This window comes from Odocoileus virginianus, chromosome 5 (genome assembly GCF_023699985.2).
Source record: "Odocoileus virginianus isolate 20LAN1187 ecotype Illinois chromosome 5, Ovbor_1.2, whole genome shotgun sequence".
Lineage (NCBI taxonomy): Eukaryota > Metazoa > Chordata > Mammalia > Artiodactyla > Cervidae > Odocoileus > Odocoileus virginianus.
In genome coordinates this window covers 82,570,351-82,595,603 of record NC_069678.1, presented here as the reverse complement: position 1 = coordinate 82,595,603, position 25,253 = coordinate 82,570,351, and the positions used below count along the sequence as shown (strand labels likewise).

At 57.2% G+C, this 25,253-nt stretch overlaps 2 protein-coding genes across 2 annotated transcripts; one reads left to right on the top strand and one right to left on the bottom strand.

Annotated features, from left to right (window-relative positions):
* Positions 1–395: 395 nt before the first annotated feature.
* On the top strand, positions 396–5,915 carry CCDC24 (coiled-coil domain containing 24). The gene is given in 9 exon segments (XM_070468285.1): positions 396–868; positions 1,114–1,309; positions 1,410–1,545; positions 2,237–2,311; positions 2,904–2,958; positions 3,453–3,522; positions 3,659–3,737; positions 3,821–3,921; positions 3,924–5,915. Coding segments are annotated over 9 exon segments (972 nt in total). The 5' UTR covers positions 396–742; the 3' UTR covers positions 4,058–5,915.
* On the bottom strand, positions 5,210–25,005 carry SLC6A9 (solute carrier family 6 member 9). The gene is given in 15 exon segments (XM_020914707.2): positions 5,210–5,627; positions 5,757–5,927; positions 8,864–8,964; positions 9,053–9,152; positions 9,271–9,405; positions 9,495–9,732; positions 10,129–10,232; positions 10,314–10,448; positions 10,649–10,781; positions 17,308–17,578; positions 17,947–18,051; positions 18,054–18,077; positions 18,658–18,814; positions 24,812–24,880; positions 24,883–25,005. Coding segments are annotated over 15 exon segments (1,959 nt in total). The 5' UTR covers positions 24,904–25,005; the 3' UTR covers positions 5,210–5,432.
* Positions 25,006–25,253: the final 248 nt, after the last annotated feature.

Here is a 25,253-nt window from a genome sequence, read left to right as displayed (position 1 = left end):
GTGGGAAGGGTGCCTGGCCCAATCTATCTGGTCCGGACTGTCCTGGTTCCCCAGGTCCCTAGAAGTGCAGCGGTTCACTAGACTTACCCGGGCTGGAAGGAGAAATTTTACCGTGCCGCTGCCTCCTGGCCAGAAAAGGCAAGGAAGTAATAAACCCACCGGGCTCATATTTCTTGGTTCTTTCACCTGCCCTGGAGTCTAAAGGTGCCCAGGGATGAAAGGTGCTTGGAGTCAGGGTGATGTGCATGGTTGAGACTGCGAAACTACCTACCACGGCTGTGGGTTGGGCTTTGTTAGCCGGCCCCGCCCTGGAATGGGCGGGGCTGGGGCTCTGGGGGCGGGGCTTGGGGTAGCGGGCCCCGTTTCCCGGGTAACGGCCCCGCGGAAGAGGCGGGGCTAGGGCGGCAGTCCCGCCGCCTGGCTCCCGGGGCCGCGACCTGAGACCGTGGCCTCCGAGAGTCGATCAGTAGTAGGGCAGAAGAGAGCGCCAGAGGCCAGCGGCTCTGGACCGAGCAACTCTAGTCGTGGGGACGGGCGGCCGAACGGAATGAGGCTTGGGAGAGGCCGGTCAGAGTGACAGACTGGGGGCGTGGCCTGTGAGACCCGGAAGCGGGCGAGGCGTGAGTGGGCGCGCCCTGCCAAGGGCGACTAGCGGTATCCCAGTAACCCAGTGCTCCGACCGGTGATCCAGCAGGTCCAAGCGTGCGGCCGCGCGTTTCGGGGGCGGCGGCGCGGGCGGGCCATGCCTGGGGACTCCCTGTCGCTGTGGGAACTGATGGAAGAGCACGTTCCGCTCCCGGAGCGGCCCGAAGTGAAAAGGATTCTAGGGGATACGACGGTGGATCTGAGCATGGAGCTACGGGCAGAGGTGGGGCGTAAGAAGGTGGGCCCCACTGCAGACCTGTCCCACGGCAGACCTATCCTACGGCTCGGATGGTTTTCTCACCTCCTACGGGTCCCTAGCCCTGCCCAGTAAAACTCTCGAGCTCTTGTTGGAGCTTACTGTCCGCCCAACCCTCTCCAATTTAACTGCCCTGCCCCTCATTCCCCCAGCTCCCCTGCCTCCCTTCACTTCCCTCCGCAGTCGCCGAGGTGCCCCAGCTGTCCTTGCAGGTAGTGATGTTACGATCATTGCTCCAAGAGGCTCGATCTATCCAAGCCTCTGGATCGCGCCCCACCTCTGACCTCTCCTCCCTTCTGGCACCACCGCCCCTTGTAAGAGATCTTGTGCGCCAGGAACTGTGGCAGCTGCTCCAAGGTCTCCGCCGGAAGGCCATCTGTGAGGGCAGGTTGGAGCTCCAGACCTGGGTCTGGGCCCTGTCTCCAGAACTCAGATGGGCTAGCCTGGCAACTGACAAGGGTCCAGGATCACCTTTCCTGTGGTTCCCTGGAAGGAGCCCCTGAATTGCCTTTATGCATCTTCTGCAGGGACCAGACCCACGTTTGGGTCCAGTATAGCCCCAGGGTCCTGCACTTTGCCTTGGAGGAGCCCAGGCCTGATTTGCCAGAACAGGAGATGTTCCAGATGAGAGCTGGTGAACCCAGGTGTAGTAGGAGGAGAGGAGGGATCTGTCCTTGCTGGGCAAAGGACCCCAGCCAGCTGGTAGGTCCCACCTGCAGGCATGGAGGAGCTCGTGGTCTGGGACTGACACTTCTATAGCCACCTGTGGTAGGGGTCAGCCCGTGAGGGTTGCAGAGGCCCAGGAGACACGTGCCAATCCTGGGAGCTTGGTTCGATCTGGGTTTTAGAATATGAGGAACAGACTTCCAGACAGACACAAAGAGAAGCGCTTTGCAGGAAGAGGGAGCACTACATGCAGGTATGAGTGGAAGGAAAGACTTCATCCAGTGGCCACTTATCCATCAGGCTGGGACAGCAAGGCTGCGAGGACTGGGTTAGAGAGGGCTAGGGACTGAACGAGATAAATGAGCAGCAGCATGTTCATCCGTGAATGGTAGCAACTTATTTCTCACACATCCTTATGAAGGGGGTGATGGCCCCATTTTGCAGATGATACTAAAGCTCAGAAGGGATGATTGACTTTCCCAAACTCACACATAGTAAAGGGTTGCAGAACCCATGTGCAATCCCAGGCTCCAGATCTCCTCCTTTTACTACCATCTTGTGTTGCCTTTGTGAGAAAGCACAAAATTGTCTAGGAGAAATGGTGTTTGTGTCCTGAAGGCCTGGGGTGAAGCAGCATGGGAGAGTGAGGTTGACTTCATCTGCCAGCAGCTGTCACCAGGACCTCAGCGTCATCAAGGACCAGCTGAACATGTCCTACATTGACCAGGTTGCTGGACACCTGCGGTGAGGCCCCAAGTGTGTGCAATGGCGGTGGAGACAGGGAGGGTGGGGCTGCAGATGGATCCTGATGTATTGGGACTACTGGGAGGAGAAGGGAGGGAACACACCTGGCTGGGAGACCCAGGAGAGTGGGGCTGAGAGGTGGAAAGGGCAGGATGCTGATGAGGTTGCTGCCAGGAATCAGTCAAGTACAGATGCCTACACGGGCCTTGGCCTGAGGACTTTTATCCTGGGAGGTGGTAGAGAGATGACACGCACAAGAGTTTTTAAAGCAGGGGCAAGGCTGTGATATGGGGGAGAACAGAGGCAGGAGGACCCGCAAGTCTAGTCCTATCGAGTAGAAGAGAGACGGCTGCTCCTCAGGTTGGGCACTGGAAGGCGGGCAAGGAGAGAGGACACACCCTGCCCAGGAAGAGGCTGGTGGGGCTGCAAGGCTGTGCTGGAACAGCATGAGGGCAGCAGAGGGAGAGGTGGGCGGAGATAGGAGGGCCCAGAGGAGGCTCCTGGGGAGGCCAGACGTTGGGACTACATGAAGCGCTCTGCTGAGACCCAGGCCTGCAGTGCTGCTTCTGGTGCCTCACTGCCCGTGTCCCAGGGCCCTCCTGGAGGAAGAGTGCCGTGCGCTGGAGAGGGAGATTCCCATCCTGCAGGTGAGCTGCAGTCCTGGGCCACCCCACCCCCAGCCCCTCTGCTGAGCGTAGACACCCCCGTGTCTTCACCCAGGGCGTGAGATCCCCACACATGTGTCTGTGTGTGTCTGTGCCTGCAGAGATTGTATGAACCCTGGGTCCGTTTTTCCCGTGTGCACACTTCTTATGTGTGTGATCCCTAAGTACGTGAACCCATATTCCAGTTGAGTCCCTAAGTCCGAGGTCAGCACTTTTAGATCAACTGCTGGGTCTGCCTAGGTCTTTTGCCTCCTTCTCTTCCCCAAGTCTGGGTTCAGGCCTGCCACCCCCTTGCCAAGCTCAGCTTTTCAGGGAGAGGCTGGTGTTCCTCTCAGGAGTGCCCCCAGGTGGTTGGGAGGAAGAGACTGCACGGGCTGGTTCCTGCGCCCCACCATGGGGATCCTGGCCTGGGCACCCTGCCCAGCCCTGCCCCGCCCCTGCCGTAAAGCCAGGCACTGAGCCAGCTCTCCCTGCAGCGCTGCCTGGAAGACGAATATACAGGGACCCCTCGGCCCTCTGAGGCAAGCCTAGAGCCCACCCTGGCAGGTGAGGACCCTAGGCAGGCCCCAGAGTACCCAGTGCTCTGTGCCACCCCTACCCCCTGCCCCCACCACCCCACCTCACTCTTGTAACACAGCCTGGAAGACTGGGTGCTGTGTCTCAGGTAGAACTTCTCCTCCAGAGCTAAAGGAACAGAAGGCAGCCAGGCAACAGGAGCTGCAGGCACCCCTGAGGCCTTCCTGTGTCTCCCCCAGCCACAGGTAACCGAGAGCAGACAGACAGCTGGATGGGGCAGGCTGAGGGGCAGGCCACGGCCCCCTCACAGCTACTCCCTCCCATTCAGGCCACAGCCCTTGGGGTCCTCCAGCCAGGGCACTGGACTCCTGCCTTGCCTCCACGGGGCTGCTGGAGTTTGGGCCAGGCTTCTCCAGTGCTGCCTGCCTGCTCCCCTCTGGAGCGCTGCCCCAAACCTCGCGGCCTGGCCGCCACCTGCCGCTGGGGACAGAAGATTCAGTGCCTCCCCGGGAAAAGGCCAGCTTCTACTCTGACGTCCAGTGCAGCGCCCCAGGCCCCAACCTGAAGGGCTGCTCAGGAAGGAGGCTTCAGCTTCGGCTGGAACTCGTCCTGTCTGCTCCTGCTCTCTTTCAGCTGCCAGGGTCCAGCCCACTTCAGATCTAGTCTAGGATGAGCCCTCCCCAGGAGTCCACTGCTGTCTGTCTGTCTGTCTGGCCCTCACCCTACCTTCTCAGCAGGTCCTCAGTGTCCGGTCCTGACTGTCACAGCCTCTGGCCTTTCTCCTCCCAGGCATCCCCCCAAAGGCCTGGCAGGAGGAGGTCTTGTCCCAGCCCTGACTCATGTCCCGCTGGAGGACCCAGACAAAGCAGAGCAGCAGCTCAGAGACAGGAATAGAAATTTCATTAAAATCTATGGACTTTAAAAACCTAGTGGTTCGCAGATGGTTGGGGGTGGGAGGCGCACTGTTATTGCTACAGAGGATTAGAGGCAGCTCTTCCGGGGCTGTCACTGCACAGAGGGGCGCAGAGGACAGACACACAGACACTGCAGGGCTTGGGGAAAGGAGTTTTGGCTCCAGAGAGTGGTTGGGGCACACGGGCTGGGGCAATTTGGCACCTGAACAAGGGTAGCCCAGTTCGGGAAGACTGGGCTTTAGCCTGGCGGTGGTAGGGCAAGGGGGTGTCGTGTAGGGTCCACTTCCCCTGGTCTCTGGGCTCAAACCTCCTGCTGAGCATCACCCCATCTCTACCCCCAGAAACGAGTTCTTTGGGCGGGCTGTTGGGTCATGGGCCTCTGCTGGGCTGGCCCTGACAGCCAGTGCTGGAAGGAGGCGCAGAGACCTCAGAGCTGCCGAGGGACGTGCAGGCGGGCCTGGAAGACAGATTGGGCCTGAAGCCGAGGGTGAGGGGGTAGCAACCACAGATAATACAATTTTTACAAAAATAATCAGACAAAAGGGCCGGGCCACACAGCCTGACCCGTAACACTGCACAGCCCCCCCAGCCCCTCACCCTGCCTCCAGGTAGGAAGATCTGAATTAGCCTGGGCGGAGGCTGGGGTCCACCCCAAGGGCGGGAACTCTGGTCAGGAGGCCAAAGGCTCAGGGACAGGTAGGGGCCCACCCAGAACCTCAGCTCAGGGCAGAGTGTGGGGGCGTCAGAGGCCACGTGGAGCCCAGCAGGTGTCTGGGGGCCTGACCTGGGGCCCCCCAGCAACCCCCACATCACCCACACCCCCCAGCTGCCATCTTGGCATCTAAAGGACCTGTAAACACTAGGGACATGAACACGAATGACCGTGCTAGCAGTGGTGGCCAAGGTGACAGGTGCCACCCCTGGCCAGGGCATGGTGGGGGCAGGCGGTGACACCTATCTGCTGTCTCCCCAGTCTCTGTGTTGGGAGCACAGGGTGGGGGTGGGGCACTCCCCCGGCAGCTGCGCTCATATCCGGGAGTCCTGCAGGCGGCTGGAGCCATTACTGCCCACCATGGGAATCTGGGCCTTGTCCGGGTGCAGTGGCTGGACCTCAAGCCCGTCTTCAGGGGAGGGTGGGATGGTGGGGGCGTAGCGCCCTGTTCGGTGCTCCAGGAGGGCGGGACCCCAGTCTCTGCTTGGCTTTGTTGCATTTTTCAAACGCTGCAGGAGGGATAGGCATGGGGGAGGGATGGGCGGATAGAGTGCATCAGAAGGGAGACCTGGAGCGCCATCCATCCATCCATCCACCCCCTTTTGATTCACCTGGCTGCCCCTGCCCCCACACCTCACCTGGAGGAGGGTGTCCCCATCTGTTCTGCAGAACTGGAACAGGGCGTAGAGTGGAATGCAAATGACAGAGGACAGAGCCATGAGGAAGCCAATGGCCACGGCCCAGCTTGGATACTGGTATTGGTTGTAGGTGATTGGCTGGTACTGGATCACCGAGAAGATGAGAATGAACTGCAAAGAGTGGGGGTTGGGAGTGGCTGTGAGTCCTGCCCAGCCCCACCCCAGCCTTAGGCCTCCTTATCAGCATTGCTCCCCACCCTCTCCAGTTTCCCAGACTAGAAAGAGGCATCTCAGGGAGGGCAGGGCTGACATCAATGTTTGGGTACTGGAAGAAGCTGATGGCACCAGGGGTCCAGGGTATGATGGGCAGGTGGGCACTGTGGAAGGGGAGGGGTCTGGCTTCTGAATAATCCTGAAGCAGGCAAGAAACTGTTCAGCTGCCATGGCCCTTGGAAGTCAGTTCTACTCAAAGACTTGCAGTGGCCCCCCCACTGCCTGCTGAAGTAAGGCCGAATCTGTGGCCTTTAAGGCTTCAATGGCATTTTCCATCTACTAAGCATTTTGCATTTTTTGAACTGTGGTGTTGGAGAAGACTCTTGAGAGTCCCTTGGACTGCAAGGAGATCCAACCAGTCCATCCTAAAGGAGATCAGTCCTGGGTGTTCATTGGAAGGACTGATGCTGAAGCTGAAACTCCAATACTTTGGCCACCTGATGTGAAGAGCTGACTCATTTGAAAAGACCCTGATGCTGGGAAAGAGCAGAGGATGAGATGGCATCACTGACTCAATGGACATGAGTTTGGGTAAACTCCAGGAGTTAGTGATGGACAGGGAGGCCTGGCGTGCTGCGGTTCATGGGGTCACAAAGAGTTGGACACGACTGAGCGACTGAACTGAACTGAAGCATTTTTTGAATGTTTTCTCCAGACCTGGGAGCTCCTGGGATTGCATCAGCTCTAGGTCTCCAGTGCCCAGCACAGCGCCTGGCACAATCTCGTGTGCTGATCTGAACTGACTTATGCAGGGAGGTGGGAGCAATTGGGGAAAGGAAAGGGAGAAGTCCTGCCAGTCTATGGCTGCAGAGATGGCAATGGACAGCCGGGGGAGGCTCCAAAGCCTAGAAACCGTGTCAGGCTGGGGGTGCTCTCAGAAACCACTTTGGAAAGAGCTGAGGGACACCAGAGATAAATCCTAGGGCTGCAGCAACAAAAATACTATAGGAAGCAGAAAGATGGGCAGTTGATTCATGGGCCACTTGGAGGGCCTGGGACAATAGGTGCTGCTTGCCAGGAGGCCTCAGCATACATCTCCCAAGCCTTCAGCCACGTCCTGGAGCTCAGACCCCTCCAGCCATTTTAGTGACTAAATTCTAGAAGTCAAGATCCACATCTGGGGGACGCTGCACTTAGAGGAGCTTATAAAAGTTTCCTGAATGGAACTAGAGCCTGATCTAACATGTGGACAAATTCTTTATTTTCTTTATTTGAGCTGATAGAATGATGGAGTTTGTAAAAAAAAAAAAAAAATATTTTCAGCACTATGAAGTAAAGCCTCCAAAAGAAAACTAACAGCCCAGAAGCACGTGGTCCACAGAGCCTGGCATCCTCACCCAAAGGTGATTCCAGCCTGGCTTTCTGAGCACAGAGAGGATGCTGCGGGCTTTGCCTCAGTTTCCTGGAGACACCGGACCCAGGCTGCCTGCTGCCTCCTGCCCTGCCTGGGCGGTGCCCTGGGTCTCCCCACAGGGCGGCAGCTTCCTGGGAGCCCTGGAGGATGAGCTCCCCCAGGGCAGGTCCTGGGCCAAAGCCACAACCCCCGAGGGCACTGCGCTTGGCGGTGGCAACTGCCCTCCCCCGCCTCCCGCCACTTACAGGACACTTCCGCTCCTCCTGGTTCAAAGCTGGGCCAGTGGCCAGAGCTGGTGCCTGTGCCCGGCTCCGGAAGATCCCACACCCCATGTGATGGAGGTCTCAGCCCTCAGGGGCCTTTTTTTTTTTCTCCCCAGAAACATGAGCCAATGTGGAAATCCAGTGCTGACCTCTCTGTGGCACAGAGGAACTGGCACGACGCGGGGCACGACTCCAGACACTACCCTGACCATCGGGCTGAGCCCCCTGTCACTCAGAGACAGCCCTGACTCTTCTCTGTGGAGGGACCATTACGCTAGCAAATCCCTCCCTCCACCCCTCACCCCTGCCCCGACTTCTCACCCTGGTCATAAAGGAGCACAATCAGAAGGTTTGTAGTCCACAGACCACTCCTCCTCCTAAACTTGTGTCTAGTGCACCATGGGCCCAGCACACACGCTCCAGATCAGAGCACCTGCTTCGCATGAGGGCTCTGACTCTTAGAAGCCATATAACCTTGGGTCAATTACTTAACATCTCAGGGCCTCAGTTTCCTCATCTGTAAAGTGGGGATAATAATGAAACCATGGAGAGTTGTATCACGAGACTTAGTATATTGTTCCTGGTCATGGTGGGCTTTCCCTCCACCACTTCTACTCCCTGCTGGGGGGTCTGTCTTCCAGGTGTTGAATACTGGTGGAAACCCAGAACTCCCCTCCCAAGCCAGCCTATTCCAGGGTGGCTTAGGATGGTGTCCCGGATCCTGAGCTGATACCTGACTTGCACAGCCTGCTTCTGGAACACACATTCACACCACATATCCTGAGCACTCCAAGCACCTCGGCTATGAGGGCTAGAGACACGAGCTCAGTGAGGCTGTCAGAGACCAATGCCAAGGTCAGTCATGATTCCCATGGGGCTCCTCTGGGGGGATGCCAGGTGGAAATACCAGGGAAGGAGGGCCAGCTCTCAGCTGCTGCCAGCCTATTTTCCCCTTCTGAAGCTGGGCACTGTCTTCTGTCAAGTACAGGGCCCTGTGCTCCCTTCCTAACCCAAGGCCAGGGCTTAGGTGATTCTGAGTCTCCACACCTGTCTGACTCTATACAGCTTTGCTCAGACTTCCAGTGACCAGAGCTGTAGGTGCGGAGCCCCCAGGAGGAGCTCTGGCCTAATGGTTGCTCGTGCTCTTCCTTGGCTGGTTCCCAAGAGAAGGATGCTTGCCACGGGGACAGCAGGGGAGGGACCAGCGAGGAACTTACAAAGATGATAGTTGGTGAGATGAAGCGCCAGCATATCTGGAAGAAGAGGGGCGGTGGGAACCCCAGCATCATCTGGATGTCCTGGAAGTAGTTCTGGTGCCCTGGAGAGAGGGAGGTCAGCAACCCACAGGACAGCATGAGCAGGCCAAGGGCTGGAACACGGGAGGCCATGGAAGCTCGGGCACTTACCGTAAATGTACATGATGGACACACACATAATACAGGAGATGATGACCAAGGAGAAGCTGGCTGCGTAGTTGTCCATCAACAGCAGCCAGTAGATGCCTGCCTGCGGGCCAGTAGGCAGCTGAGTCAGGGGTGCCTGAGGCTATGGTCCCCCTCTCTCCCCTATCTTCCCACCCCCCATACCCTGGCAACTCCCGCCCAGCCTTTCCCTTGGTTCTTACTTGGCTGGTGAGAGGGATGCCCAGAAGGAAGCCAGCCACAGCCACGCCCAAGGTCACGTAAGTCTTTTTCTGCAGGATCCACTCATTCCCTACCTCATCCACAATGGCTGTGACCAACGTCTCTAGGAGGCAAAACTGCAGGATCCAGCCATCAGAGCAGGAGCCTACTGTTGGCCCTGCCTCCTCCTGCCCCCAGCCACAGGCCTGGGTCCCACGCCTCGTACCTGAGTGCCCAGCCCCAGCAGGATGAGCATAAAGAAGAAGAGCAGGGACCACAGTGGGGCGATGGGCAGCAGTGTGAGGGCCTCTGGGTATGCCACAAAGGCCAGGCCTGGGCCGTGGTCTGCCACGCGGGACACGTCCACACCCAGGTGGTTGGCCATGAAGCCCAGGATGGAGAAGATGACGAAGCCGGCATAGACGCTGGTGGCACAGTTAGTGATGCTGATGATGACACTGTCTCTAATGGGTAGGAAAACCAGTGGTCAGGACACACAGCTTAGTTCCCCCTGCCCGATTTGGGCCAGGCCAGGAGACTTGGAGACAGGGAAAAGTTCTAGGGACAAAAGCACCCCCACTTTCATCTCTGGTCTGTTCTGGGCCTTTTTAAGTGGGCGTGAGGCTCTTGAGTCCTTACAGACCCCTGGAGCATCACTGTCATCACCCCTTCTCTCTTCTGCCTAAGCTCTGTTCTGCAGTGACAGAACCCAGACCTGGCACTGCCAGGATCTCAAGGCTGTGAGTGGAAGGGAGGGTCCAGGAGGCTGCACTGGATCTGGTGGGTCTGGGGGAAGCAGGATCAGGCTGCAGAGAGGGCAGAACAGGGGGCAGCCCCAGCGCTGGCGGAGAGACTCTCACCGGTAACAGTTGTTGTGGAACTTGTTGTAGGAAGCCATGGTGATGAGACCGCCCCACGCGCAGCCCAGCGAGTAGAAGATCTGGGAGGCGGCGTCCCCCCATACCTGCAGGAGGAGCTGTGCTCAGAGGCTGGCGCCTCTCTGCCCCTCCCTGTCCCTCCAGGTCACCTTCCACCCACAGCCCACCTTGGCCTCCAAGATCTTGTCCCACTGTGGGGTCAGGTAGTACATGATGCCTGTGAAGGCTCCTTCCAGGGTCACGCCACGGATGAACAGGATGGTCAGCACCACGTAGGGGAATGTGGCCGTGAAGTACACCACCTGGGGGTGAGAGGGGCCCCACTGGACTCCTTTGGCTCTTCCCACAGTCCCCCCACCAACCTGCCCCCTCAACTACCATGGGCCCCCTGGTCCCTCTTTCCCTCCTACATGTGTTCATCACTCCCCCACCCACCCGTCCACACACAGGGGAGGCAGGATAGCTCTGGGTGGGCATAGGTCCTGGAGGGAGGGGGCCTTACTTTCCCTGAAGACTTGACCCCGCGGATGAGGCAGAGGAAGACGACCACCCAGGAGACACCCAGGCAGCCGAGGAGGGGCAGGCGCACCTCCCCGAAGTTTCCGATGTCATCCGACAGCTTCAGCACATAGAGCCTGGAAGGGGACACACTGTCACTGAGGGCCAGCCCTGCCACCCAGCAACACATCCCCAAGGCCCGGGGCCCAGCCTGGCAGCTCCCTCCTTTCTCACGGAGTCCCAGCAGCCGACCTGTCTGAGATGGGAGCCTTGGCGAGGCCCCAGCCCCAGCCTACCTAGCCGTCTCTGCCTGCTGCCTCTCCCAGGATCCTCGAGGGTGCCTGCAGGCCACACCCCAGGCCTGGGCTAGCTTCCTCAGCCCCTGGGGTGTGGAAGTCTTCCTGTGCCTGCTCAGACCCAGCCCAGGTCTTTCCTTTAGGAAGGCCCTCTCCTCCAGACTGGATGCACCCTATCTGGCGTCACCTCCTCCAGGAAGCCTTCTGTGACCTTTTCACCCACAGTAGTCCAACTCAGATGAACAGAGGGAGGCAGTGAAGTATTGAGTAAAGATGGAGGCTTCCCAGGCGGCACTCGTGGTAAAGGAGCCGCCTGTCAATGCAGGAGATGTAAGACACATGGGTTTGATCTCTGGGTTGGGAAGGTCCCCTAGAGGAGGAAATAACAACCCATTCCAGTATTCTTGTCTGGAGAATCCCATGGACAGAGGAGCATGCAGGGCTATAGTCCAAAGAATCACAAAGAGTTGGACATGACTAAAGAGGAGCACACAGGCCTAGACTTGAACCTGAATTCCTCTCCTGAGTATGCATGACTCTCTCTGGAGCCCTATGCCACACCAGCTGTGTTTCTTCAATCAACTGGATGTTGATGTGCCAAGCCCTTGCTAGATGCTGGGCATATTGACCTAAATCAGGTATTGTGGGCACTGCCAGGAGTGTCTTAACCCCATGGGGAGGAGCACACTGGAAGTATTCCTGGAAGAGGTGAGGCTTGAACCAAAGTTTCAAGGATGGGGAGAAAGTGGGTGAAGAGAAATGAAAGTACATGCCAGGCTGAGGGCATGGGTTAGGGCCAGGTCATGACCCAGCAGGACAGGGTCAGGAACCGCCTGGGCATGTCAGTAGCTCAGGAAGGCTGGAGAAGAAGAGGAGGGGAATAGAGAGGATGAAGATAGGAAGGAACAAGATCAAGAGAAGTTGTGAAGTCAAGATGGAGAAGTTTGGATTTTATTCTGAGAGCAATGAGAAGCTTCTGGAGGGTTTTCAGAAGAGGTCTCTCAGGGCCTCTCCTTGGCTCAAAGCCTCATAGCAGCTCCCATCTCTGGCCATGGAAAAGCCAGTCCATACAGTGGCTACAAGCCCTCCATGATCCACTATCTTCTAAGTGCCATCTCTCAAATCTCCTCTCCTCCTGCTCCTTCCCCCCTTACTCACTGCTCCAGGTGCATTGGGTTCCTTGTTGTTCCTTAAATGTGCCAGGCCCACTCCCACCTCAGGGCCTTTACACGTGCTCTTCCCTGTCTGATGTGTTTTTTTCCCCCAGACCTCCACATGTCCACACGGGTGTGAGATCTGTGCAGGCACAGGGCCCCGTGCTTAGAAGGGCCTTGTGCTTGCTTTAATGTCCTGCCATTGTCATCTTGAAATTCTGAACACATTTGAACAAGAGGCCCCATCTTTTCATTTTGCGCTGGGCCCCACAAAATTATGCAGCCGGGCTTGTCAACATGGCTCCCCCGCTCTTTGCTTCCTTCAAATCTTTACTTGGGTGTCCTCTTTGCAAAGGGGCCTATTCTGGATTCCTGGATTAAAACTGCAACCCCGGCCCCAGCCTAGCATACCTTACCTACCCCATACCTGGCTGTATTTTCCTCCATAGTATGTCTCCTTCTATCATACTGCACGTTTTACTATTCAGTTTGTTATCTGCCGTCTATGAAGGCAAGGGTTTTGTCTGTTTTGTTCACACTTGTATCCCTCCAGTGGTTTGCAAAGTCCCTGGCACAGAGTCATGCCTAATAAGCATTTGCTGAATGGATGAATGAATTAACATCATGGAAAATGGACTGGGAAGTATAAAGGGGAGTATCTGGATGGGGACTGGCTCGGTTGTTGGAGTTGTCCAGGCTAGAACTGATTAGCAAGAGACAAATTATTGAGCCTCAGTCTCCTCATCTTTAAAATGGGCATCATAACATGAGTCTAGGGTAATCTGTAGATAAACTTAGAAAAATACAGGCTCCTTTCTTTCCCCTCTTTCAGTGAGGACTTCTCAGCATAGCTCATAGGCTGTCCTCTAATTTTAGCTATTTTTACTTTTTTTTTTTCCAACTCAGTTCTCAAACCTCATGACAACAGGTTTAATACCTTGTGATGGTGGTCACCCTGGTCCCTCATGGGACAGTGTTGCCAGGTCTGGGATTTGTTTGTTTGGTCAGCCCACCAAACTGTCAGACTTGCAAGCACCTTGTTAGGCCTCCTCTGCCACAAATCTTCTCCTAGGCTGCCCTTCATATTGTGACCTGCAGAGGGCGCTGTCCAACACATGCCTCTTCTGCCAAACTCCTGCCTCTGCGTTGGTTCGCTCAACAGGCATCAGGGTCAGAAACTTTCCAGGCTCTCAGTCCATGGGGGAACCAAAGATAAAGGGATGAATAAGATCTACCCCTACTCCCTGGAGTAGGCTCCTAGACCCTTGTGGCTGTGCGTTCCAATCTTTTTCCCTTTGGGACATGCAGAAAAAAAATAGTTTGGGCCCATGGGGCAAATAGACAAGGTCACTCAAAGCTGAAGGCAGCAGGGCTGGAGATTCTGGGCTGCCCAAGCCCGACCGGATTGGCACACTATTTAGGGCACATCGTGTTGGGAGGCTCTGCCTTCCAGAATAGCCACCGGGTCTTACTGCTACAGCTGAGAGGTGATTTACTTTAAGCACCAGCATTCAAAGTAAGGAACCCATTCCTTGCTCAGAAGACTCTCTAAAAACTTTGTCTAGATACATATGCTAAACTGGTAATGCTTTGTATTATTTTTTATTGCAAGAGTTCAGCATACAATACAAGGGCTTAAACAGTTCAGAAGGCTAGACTTCTGAACTCTTAACTTTCTTTTTATGGCACCATATTTAATGTTTTGTTTTGGTTTTGGAGCATGTGCTTTTGAGACCAAACAACTAGCTGAAAAACTTTTGGAACCCCACATGTTTACAAGTTGGCTTTTCACATAACATCTCTGGACTTATTCTGCATTATTTTTTAATTTTCCCAACCAGATGGTGAACGCCTTGAGAACAGGACACTCTCATCTATTTCACTGCATCTCCAGCAGTGGCTCTCACTGTGCTTACTGAGCACCTGTCACTGTTCTTAGTGATTTCTGCTACGTCTTTATAATAACAAGAATGATGTTGTAACCACTCCCATTTAATGGAAGAGCAGTTGAGGCTAAAAGAGGTTTGGACCTCACAAGGCCAAGCTGGTATGCAGCACAGCCAGGATTTGAGTGAGGTCTGTGTGGCGCCTGGTGTCTGCTGGGGAGATGAGGGCATGGTCCTGAGCTTAGGGATCAGCTCTCAGAGGACTGTAAGATCATGCTGTAAAGACGTGGTGAGGGCAGGGAAGGCTGGAGGCCAAAGGGTGGGCAAAAGGCAGACATGGGCTCAGAAATCTGCCCTGGGAGCTCTTCTCCCTTTAGAGGAGTCAATCTTTGTCTTGATTTGCTTTGTTCACTTGTAAAATGGGAATATTTTACAAAATCGGCACACACTAATAGGGTTGCCGTGGGGCTCAAATGAGATTATGCAACTTTCAAAAGGGTCGCTGGAGACTGTGGACCCAGAATGCCGGCAGAGTGTCATCAGCCTAATTCACATTTGGCACAGGCACAGTGGGGCATGCATATCCTGACACATGCATATCCTGACACGTGTATATCCTGACACATGCATATCCGACACATGTGCATCCTGACACATGCATATCTGACACATGTATATCCTGACACATGTGTGCCCTGACACATGTATATCCTGATGTGTATATCCTGACATGCATATCCTGACATGTATATCCTGACACATGTATATCCTGACACAGCATTGCAGTCTAGTTCCTTAACATCTGGGAATCAGTCTCTGAATCTGAAAATGGGGGTGATATCATATAATATGCCTAACATATAGTTCTCTGGTGGCTCAGGGGTAAAGAACCCCCCTGGCAATGCAGGAGACTTGGGTTTGATCCCTGAGTTTGGAAGATCCCCTGGAGAAGGAAATGGCAACTCACCCTAGTATTCTTGCCTAGAGAATCCTATGGACAGATGAGCCTGGAGAGCTACAGCCCATGGTGTTGCAAAAGAGTCAGACACAACTAAACAGCAACAATAAGCACACAGTGGGTGCCGAGAAATGGGGATGCTTGCTCACCTCATCTTGCTGAAGCCAGCTTGGGCAGCCCTCTCAAAGGTCACTTCCCTAGGCTCTCCAGGAGAGGGCAGCAGGGAGCCATCCTGAAGGGAAGGCGTCTTGCCTAGGGCTGGGGCTCCTTGGGGAGGCCTGGCTCCAGCCCTGGCCAAGGACTGGAGTTCAGCGGGCCATCCTGTGGACCTGCTGACCCATGGCTAGTTTTCTTGGAGGGAAATTCCCCTCTAATTGCACTGGATAAAATCTCCTGGGCTCTGCCAAGCAGTAGCCCCACCCTGGAAGACAGCCCCTGGAGTGATAATTTCTGGAGCATCGCTCGGCTTTGTGCTTTTGGAACCTTCCAGAAGGCTCTCCCTAGTCTAGATCAAGTTGCCCAGTCCACACCATGCCCCAAATGTAGCAGAATACCTAAGTAGGAGGAGTCTCTTACTCCCCGCTCTGTCCCTGCTCTGAGTACAGTTCTCGGCACCTACTTGGTGCTCAGGAAATGACCCGTCCAATGACTGAACGACTGAATCTGCCCAGAGGTCATTTTGCCCAAACCTCACTGGGAGGCAATGGCTCCATGGTCTCCACCATGAGTCTTGAGGACGGTGACCACATCCTAACCGTCTTTGAACATCTATAGCACCGCACAGGGCCTTCCCAGGTGGCTGAGTGGTAGAGAATCTGCCTGCCAACACAGGAGGTGCAGGAAACACTGGCTCAATCCCTGGGTCAGGGAGATTCCCTGGAGTAGGATATGGTAACCCACGCCAGAATTCTTGCTTGGAAAATTCCATGGACAGAGGCACCTGGTAGGCTACAGCCCATGGTGTTGCCAGGAGTCAGACACGACTGAGCACATATGCGGCAGCAGCTGTCCTTGGACACTGGGCCCTGAGGCTCTGAGTGCCGGCCCTCAGCTTAGAGGACTTTCGAGTGTAACCGGGACCTCAGCCGCTCAGCCCTGCCTCTCCATCACAGCGTGGAGAAGGCTCGAGCCCTCTGACCGGCAGGGGAAGCCCTGTGCCTTTTGATGTCCTGGCCTCCTCTGTCCCAATACTCTGTCCTACCTGCTCCCAACCCCAACTCCAGTCTGCCACCTCCTGGCTGGGGCTCATCTGCCCATGTCTCCCAATCCTTCTATAGCTCCTTTTCTCCCTCCTCTGGGAAGTCTTGGCTTTGTTTATGATTTATTTTTTGACCATGTCATGCTTGGCATGTGGGATCTTAGTTCCCTGAGGAGGGATTGAACCTGTGCCCCCTGCAGTGGAGGCACTGGAAGCTCGGAGTCTTAGACACTGGACCTTGAGGGAAGTCCATGGGAAGCCTCCTCGATCACCTGTTCTTGCCCTCACCACACCCCTGCATATACTGCACTGAGGCCCCTGCCCCAAATAGCACCAACAACCCATCTCCCTTCTGGACTGTGACCTCCTCGTGGCAGGGTCTCAGGGCCGTTCATACCCCACAGGCACACAGGGCCCGGCAGAGTGGACGCCATAAATGTTTGTGGAATGAATGAACGAGGCCTGCCCCCCAGCCCACAAAGCCCTCTTCCCATGAGCTCCCCAACAGGACGTGGGGAATTTCCTCCAGGACGTCCTGTTGTGCCCTCACACCCACCCAGCTGGGACAAGATGTTCCAAACACCCCCAGCAGCAGCCTCGCTTCAGGCCAGCCCCGGGACTCCGTCCTCTGTCGGCTCAGAGCTGAGGGGTGCTAGGCTGCCCTTCCCAAACGCAGCTTGACGACAACAGCTCTGGGCTCAGGAAACGGCCACAGCTCTCCTTTGCTTCTGCAGGATTAGGTCTGCGCTTCATTCCTCTCAGCCCTCCAAGAAGGCACGTACTCCCTGAAGGCTACCACGTGGCCGGTGAGCTCCCCACGCACCTGTTACCCTCGTCACAACGGGTTTGCCTCAGGCTATCCTGGAGCTAAGGCCTCTGTTGGTGCTCTTCTGCCAGCCAGGAAGCCTCCCCTTCTTTTCCCCAACTCTGCTCGGCTGACCCGCCTGACTGCTGGAGCCTTCCCTCCCTCGATGCCACTGTGTGAGGACTCTCATGAACTCACAAAGCCTGTGCATCAGCCTTGGCATGGAGAGGCTGCCCACACGCCTGCCACGCTCCATTCCTGTCACCCTCCCTCGACGGCAGACCACTGCCCAACGGCAAAGAGGGAGGGCTGAAGACAGGCCCCCAGGGTGACCCTTAGAAGCCCAGGTCCCATGGGGGGCCTCACCTCCAGTACTCCTCGCTGGGGCTTGTCCTCTTGAGGGTCTGGTTGAGCGCCTGGGAGACGTTTCCAGGCAGGGCAGGAGGCTGCGAGCCGTTGGTGATGTTGGGGTTATCCAGCACGCTCATGCAGTCGGGCGTGTTCCAAGGGTTATTGCAGTAGGTCCAGGGCAGCACGGGCGTCATGGATGAGAAGAAGTAGTAGAAGGCGATGCAGATGACCACGTTGTAGTAGATGCCGATGTACGTGGACACCACCATCATGCCGTAGCCCACACCTGGGGGAGGGGAGGGGCAAGAGCAGCCTCATACACCTAGCTGAAGGACGCGAAGCCAATTTTGAAGGGCCTAAGGGGCGGGCTTTCGTGGAGGGCCACAGAAGGGGCAGGTCAAGTCCTTGGCAGAAGCAAGCTGGGGACCAGGGGTGGGGGGGTGGCGAAAGGCTTTTGTGTATGCACGCAGTAGGAGGAGAGGGTGGAGGCCAAGTAAACAATGGATCCCAGCATGTGTCCCTGGCCTTGGCCATTGATGTGGGCCTCCGGTCAACACCTGGGTTCCATAGGGGTTGGCAGTCTTTATACAGACGGGTGAGTCAGCACGGCCCCCAGAGGCCCCTGTGTGCGTGTTTACCCCATCCGGGCCTCACCTTTGAACATGGGGCTGATCCTCCAGAACCCCAGGCAGCCCTGACTTGCAAACTGGCCTAAGGAGAGTTCCATGAAGAAGAGGGGGATCCCGCAGAAGATGAGATGATGAAGTAGGGGATCATGAAGGCTCCTGGTGGGCAGGGAGAGGGCTGGCTCAGGGCTGGCTTTGGGGGATCCCACCCTCTTCCTGCTCAGAACCCGACAGCAGAACCTTTGCAATTGACTGGGCTTCCAGGAGGGTGTGCCATGCCCTGGACTAGAGCCTCAGTCTGAGGCACACTGCTCACTGGCCTGTTTTTGAACTTGACAGGGGTTCCCAGGAAATCTGCTCTGAGCTGAACCCAGGTCCCAGAGCCACCATGTTTGGGTGGGAATTGATGACTTAACCAAGCAATTTCACACACATTAGCTGATGGGGTCCTCAAATATCCCCGAATCATTTGGGGGGGCGGGTGGCTGGTGAAATGCAGGGGGTATAAAACTGAGACTTGGGAGGTTGGGTTGCTTTCCTCTCTACCTTTTCTCCCCTCGAGGGATCAGGCTGCCAAGGTCACGGGGTAAAGGGTACCTAAGCCAGGGGTGGGGGCAAAGGAGATTAGGGCCAGAGGCCAGCCTGTCTGGAGTGGGGTCTGTGCCGGAAGGGGCTGGCTGGGCCCTGGTGGCTGGGCTCTATCCACGTGGGTGGTCCCTGCCCTGTGCCCACTGGGTACCTCCCCCGTTGCGATAGCAGAGGTATGGGAAGCAGCAGACATTGCCCAGGCCCACGGCATAGCCCACGCTCGTCAGTACAAACTCGATCTGGTTGCCCCAGTTGCCCCGTTTGAGGTTCTGGTCCTTCTTGGTGGCCTCACTGGGCACAGCACCATTCTGTGGGGACAGGAGAAAAGCCACCATCAGCAAGGCATTGGCATGAGGTGCCTGACCCTTCAGGCCGCCCCCAGTGGGGACACCGTGGGCCCTCCAGGCCCCCACCCCCACCCTGGGCTTCCCCTCTGCTGGCAGGAGCTGCAGGCAGGCCTGGCAGAGGAGCACAGAGGGCAGAGTGGCTGCCAGAGGGTGCCAAGCAGGGCCTCCCTCACCAGCCCCCCAGCACCCCGTGCCGGGGGCACCAGCCCACCCGAGGAGCTGCTGCCAGCATCTGAGAGGTGGGACACTGAGAGGGAGCTTGAGTTGAGAGCCCCCCAGCCCCAGCCCCTCCAAAGCCTCCCCTCTCCCCTCTGGGTGAGGATCTGGGAGCAGCTGAGCCTCATACCAAGCAGCCAAGCTGGGCTGGGCACAAAGGGGCCTGTGTCCAGACAGCCCGCCAACCCGCCGCCACCATATCGCCAGGCTGAGCACGCTGCCCATGGCAGGTGGCTGTGGGGGAGGGGACATGGACCCCCTCCCCCAGCTGAAGGCTTTTTCTAGGGGGCACCTGGTGGTCAGGGCTGTAGGGTACAAGAAGGGGAAGCAACTGAGCTAGGCCAGACCTGAGGAAGGCATTCTGGGACTCAGGGTGGGAGTGCCAGGGGAGCCATCTCTAATTATTGCCCACGACGGGGAAGGGGAGCCCTTGGGAAGCTGACCTGGGCTGCGGCGGTGGGGGGGGGGGGTGTCTGCTGGCCATGAGTTGGGGAGGAGGTCAGAGTTACACTATGCCAGACTTGGAAGACAGACTCTGCTAGGGGAACTAGAGGGAGTGACTCCAGAAAAGGGTCTCTGAGCTGAGAGAGCATGGGCTGCAGAAGAGGGGGCTGGTCAGGAAGGGCTGATGAGGGGGTTCACCCCAAAGGAAGGATGCAGGCTTGCCTGGGGAGCTGTGGGGCTGGACTGGGTGGCCTGAGGCCCCACTGAGGACCCCAGCCCCACAGTTGGGACTAACCCAGTAAGTCCCGTTTTAAGTATGAGCAGACCTATCACCCATGCCGTGTCCCTTCCACCCCTCCCACTGAGTCAGCCACCCTGAGCCAGAGCCTGAGGGGTCAGAGGAGTCCCAGAGGCAAGGGAGGACCCCGAGAGTCACCAACAGAGAAGCCCAGAGAGCCCCTGAGCGACAGAGACAGTCTCCCAGAGGTGGGCTGTTCTCCTGAGAGAAATGGCCAGGTGTCCCTGGACAACACCCAGGATCAGAGTCAAAGCCACACGACCTCTGAGGGACAGCGCTGGAGTGACACTGACCCTCCGTCTGAAAGAGACAGATGGAAGGCGCGCAGGCAAAGAGACAAATGGGCCTGGGGCTTTGCCATGCTGCTGGACTCTGACACTGACCCACAGGCGCAGAGTGGGGGATGGTCTCACCGGGCCTGCGCCTTCCAGGAGGGCCCATTTGGGAAGGCAGGCCCAGAGGCCCCAGCACCTGATGGTGGCCCTCCTAGCCACGCACCCTTTGCTCTGAGTGGGCGCATCTGGGGGGCCACTTCGGGCTTGCACAGCACGTGGGCACTACTGCACAGACACCCTTGTCCTGCACAAAGGTGTCACCTCCCACCCAGCACTGCCCAGAGGAGACCCTGAGCCTCAGTGGTCCTGGGAGGTTTGGGGCCCAGTACCAGGAACCCTTCACAGGGCACCCAGAGCCGACCAGCAGAGCCTGTGTGCATTCATTCAGCCTCGGAGGTTTACAAGCACCTACTATGGGCCAGGCCCTACCTCAGGCTCAGGGAATTCAGAAGGGAAGAAAACACACCCCGACCCACTCAGAGCTAGAAGTCCAGGGGGAAGTAAGCCATTAATGAAATAAACACATAATTTTTACATGCAACTTCAACGTGACCACAAAGGGGAATTTCTCAAGTCACGAGAGCGTGAAAGGATAACTGGGGTGGGGGTGGGAGCAGTGTGAGGTCACAGAAGGCTGCCCTGACAAGAGGCTTGCAGGCCACCTTGGCTCTGGGAGAGGGCAGCTCCCAGTCCTGGTGTGACAGGTCCCTACAGAATCCTGGCTAAGCCTGTCACCACCTCCTAGGACTTTTTATGAGGACAGGCCTAGCAATAGCGTGGGGTCTGGGGGGCATTTTTTTCAGAGGGCGTGAGGCCTGCCTGGGGTAGTTTATCCATTCCCAAACAAAGCCCAGCCAAATAGGCCTCCTATATGTTGATCCTACAATAACAGTTTTATTCTGTCCGAGGCTTGTTTACTTAGGGGCACAATGGAGGATTGTGGCAGCTGCGAGCACATGGGTGGGGTCATGAAGCAGCAGTTACGGGCGTAAGAGAGGCAACTGAGGGTCCAGGGTGGCCTCACGGGTGGAGCCAGGGCAAGGCCTCTTGCAGAGACCGAGGTCCTAAGGTTTGAGGTTCAAGGCCTGACCAAGTGTGGCGGGACCGGACTTGGGCCTCTGAGGTCTCTGCTCCTCCCCTGACATGCAGGGGCCCGGGGCGGGGGGGGGGGGGGGGGGGGTGTGTGGCCAGCAGCGAGTCACAGGCTGACTGAGCCCTCAGGAGTCACTGGTCGCATTCACGAGCGGCACCCTCCTGAGCCCTGCACTCAACAATTCAGTCCTGCTGGCTGTGCTCCTTGGAGGCCCGAGCCTGGGGCCCTGGGGCCCGGAACTGGAGCTGGGGATGGGAAGTAACAGACAACACGACGGGTCTGCTCTGCAGAAGGAGGTGCACTGATGCCCTGAGCGTGGTGGGAGGAGCTCCCAGAAGCAGCAGCACTAACAGCTACTCCCTGGGCCTGTATCCCAGCCCTTCAGTGCCCCATTCAGGAGCTGTGGGGGGAATGCTGCCGTGGGGGCCTGCTCCACAGCTCGGCCTCTGGCTTTTCATTCTAGTGCAAGCTATGCACAGGCAGTCTGGCTGGTGAGGGCGTGGCGATCAGCAAAGGACGGAGGAAGCCCACCTTCCTCCAAGGACACTGGAGGGCAGGGTCCCTCTGTGGGGGTTCCTGGGGGCTCTAGTTCCCTTCCAGCCCTCCTCTGGGGACTCCCCTCCACTTCCTTCCTAGACAGCAATGCCCAAGGCCAGCAAGACTTATCCAATGCTGCACAACTTTTTTTCTCCTTGCATAATTTTCCTTATTCTAAGCCCTCCATTCTTTTTTACCTGCTGGGTAGAAGGCCAGCCACTGATAGTAACGGTTCCTGCAGAGGTTGTTGGCTCTGAGGTGCCCACAAAAGAATCTCTTTGTGCTCATGGGTTTGACCCAGACTGGTGGCCCGTCTGCCTAACCCAGCTCAGCCCCGCCGACTGGCCGGGCTCCAGGCTCCTGCTGCCCATCACCCATCTCCTACTGTGTGCTGCCCCTCGCTGCCCTCCCAACCTCCCTCCCTCGCTCACACCTGGGTGGTGAGTCAAACCAGACTGGCCTGGTGCCCTTCTGAGTTGGTCCCTCCTCCTCGGGCTCCCTGGATAGCCCCCACTCTCACCTCTGACTCGCCCTCATGGGCCTCATGGGTGATCTCCAGGGTGGGGATTGCCCTGTGCCCAAGCTTCCCCAGGCCCGGCAGGATGCAGGCTATGGGGCGTGCCTTCCACGACTGTGTGGGTGGGCTGGCCAATCATCCTCCGTGACGTCCACCATGCAGAAACATACACACATAAGACCCTCAGCGTCCTTGTCCTTATAAGCAGTCACAGAGGCAGCGGTGTCCGTGCCTGCACAAGGATTTGTGACCTGTTTTGGGTTCACAACCTCCCACCCCATCCCTACCCAGGGTGGTGAGCCACACTGAACAGCTGCTTATGTAAGTCCTCTCCCTAGCCCTCTGCCCTCTGTTTATTCACTATTCTGGGTGAGCTCCTGGAATTCAGGCAGTTCAGCTCCAAGGGCAGAAACCAGAGCTTCCCCCACACCTTGGGCTTGGCAGGGCGGGGATCCCGCTCTGGGGGTTAGCATCCTAGCATTCTAAAACGTGCACCTCCAGGAGTCCGAACCTCTTCCACTCTCAGCATTGAGAGACCTTAGCTATAAAATCAGGGGACAGACAGACAACCTCAATAGATCTCCTTAGATTCTGTAGCTCTGCCTTGCCTGGAAGTTGCTATTTCTGACTCTCTCCTGTATTTTCCATTAGTTCCCACTGGCTTTCTGAACTTTTAAAAAAAATGTTGTTATTTGCTTTCTTTCTGATTATGAGCTTATCATTAAAAAAAAAAAAAACTGGAAACTACAGCAAAATGTAAAGAGGACACAATGCTTCAGAGCCCGCTCCCAGAGGCCGCCCTCCCACCCCGCACCGCAGGGGTGCCTCTCCCTTCTTCGTGTCCAGACTCAGAGGCAGCCCAGGTTTCTACTCTGGGCGATGGCTGCACTCAGGCTGCCAACTCCCGCCCTCCAAGAGCCGTGTCTACTGGATATTTCTGTGAATCGAGAGCTCTCTCTTCTGCTCTCGGTGGACACAGGACTCCTGGAGCAGGCTGGGCGGGGCAGTCCCCGCTGGGAGCCGGCAGGCTTCTTGTCCAGGACTCTGCAGCCCCAGGGTTTGCTCAAGGGATGAAGTCCTATCCAAGACAAACTTTGCAGAGGAGAACGGGCAAGACCCTACATCCCAGACTGACCTTGAGCCAAATCCAGATCACTGGCAGCCTTCTCTGAGCTCCAGTGGGGGAATTCAGGCAGAACAGCCATGACAGTAAGCCGTGGCTGCCTCGGGAGACCCTGTGACCTCACACCCCTTGGTTCTTGGTTCCCCGACTTGTCTTCCTGAGGCAGCACCTGCCCTGCAGTGACAGAGCCTTCCATCCTTCAACTGGCTTCGCTGATCCAGACACGGGAAAGAGTCAAGCGCCGGGCTGGAGGAGTGGGACCATGGGAAAATCTACCCCAGACCTGAGAAGTATGCGGGGGCTATGAGTGTCTCCTGCTTCAAGGAAAACCTCAAGGCACCTCTCAGGAGATCAGGCCCTCATATGGGAGGTGAGAGAGGCAGGGGCACACCCCGTGCTGTTTCATCCCAGAGCCCTGATTGGCAGAGGGCTCTGCCAATATTGACCCGCCAATATTGTGGACGGCTGACAGGAGATGCAGCCCAGGCGTGCCGGGCTCCACTCCAGACCCTGGGAGTAGTGACGGGACCACTGGGTGGGCGCTGTCTCTGCCCTGGAGCCCAGCAGTCCTGCCCCGCACTGTGGCAGCCGTGAACAGCCTCTGCCCCAGTCGGCTGGCAGCAGGCTGGCATTTTGGAAGTGGCTTTGGTTGCTGACCCTGGCAGTCCTGAGGGTGGAGGGCAGCCCTGCATAAGGCTACTTCCAAACCCAACCCAGGTCTCCCCAGAGGACATTCCTTCTCTTGCCTTCTGGAGGTCAAGTCAGGATGCGCTGCAGAGAAAGAAGGTGGCTGTCCCAGTCCCCTCTCCCTCCCTGCCATCAGCCACACTGTGCTTGCCATCGCCACCCATCCCCAGCTTCCAGGGATGAGGGCACAGCGGTGGTGCCCACCCCACCCGGACCCTTGTCCTGGACACTAGCGACCATTCCGTGGGGTCTGTCGCCTCCCAGCTGAGACGCTTGCCCGCCCCCTCCCCCATCCTCACCACGCAGCCCCTGTACCAAGTCCCCCTGCCCCTCACCCACTCTCCCCATAGGAGTAACTGCCATGGCACAGACAATGGGGCTGAGTTGGTTAGTACGATGCCTGGGCACCTCCGGCCGTCTCCCCGGGAGCTAGGACAATGCAGCTTTGATACGTAGAGCAGATCCTTGGGCTGGGGGGGCCCTCACACCCCCATTCTCCTCTCCCGCGCTCCGCCACACAGCCAACTCTTCCTGCTCCTTTGCACACTTGCAACTTTCTGCGTCACTTTTGCTGGTGTTTGCCTCTCTGGCTGGCTGTGCCTGCCCCTCCCTGGCACAGACCACTCAGCCCCTCTCCCCACCCCCAGTCCTGCCTCCCAGTCTGCCTGGCACCAGAGAGGGGGCTCGACCTCCTGGAAAGTGACTGACCTGTTCTGGGGAGGAGGGGTCCACAGGTCCCTGAGCCGCCGCCATCCTGGGGTGAACACTTGGAGCGGAGTGCGTGCGTCTCCTCCACTCATTCACACCTCTGCCAGCTCCTGGCGACACTGACGCATCCCCTGCCTCTTCCACTGCCTGCTGGGCAGCGTCAATTACTTTCACCTCATCTCCTCCCGAAGCTCTGCCTACCCCCTCCCCTGGCCCTCCCCCTCCGGCCAGTCCCCATGCAGCTCAGTACGGATGCTCCGCAGCTAGAGTGAGGCGTGGGGCTTGTTGTGTTTCTCCCTTGTTCCCAGCAAGTTATTGGAACAAAAAACACATAGACACACTCACAACCACAGGGCGAGGCAGAGCGGGCGCAGGAGAGAGAGAGAGAGGGTGGCTCATTTGCATTCTAGAGTGGGGTCTGGGGCCCAGATGCTGCTGAGCG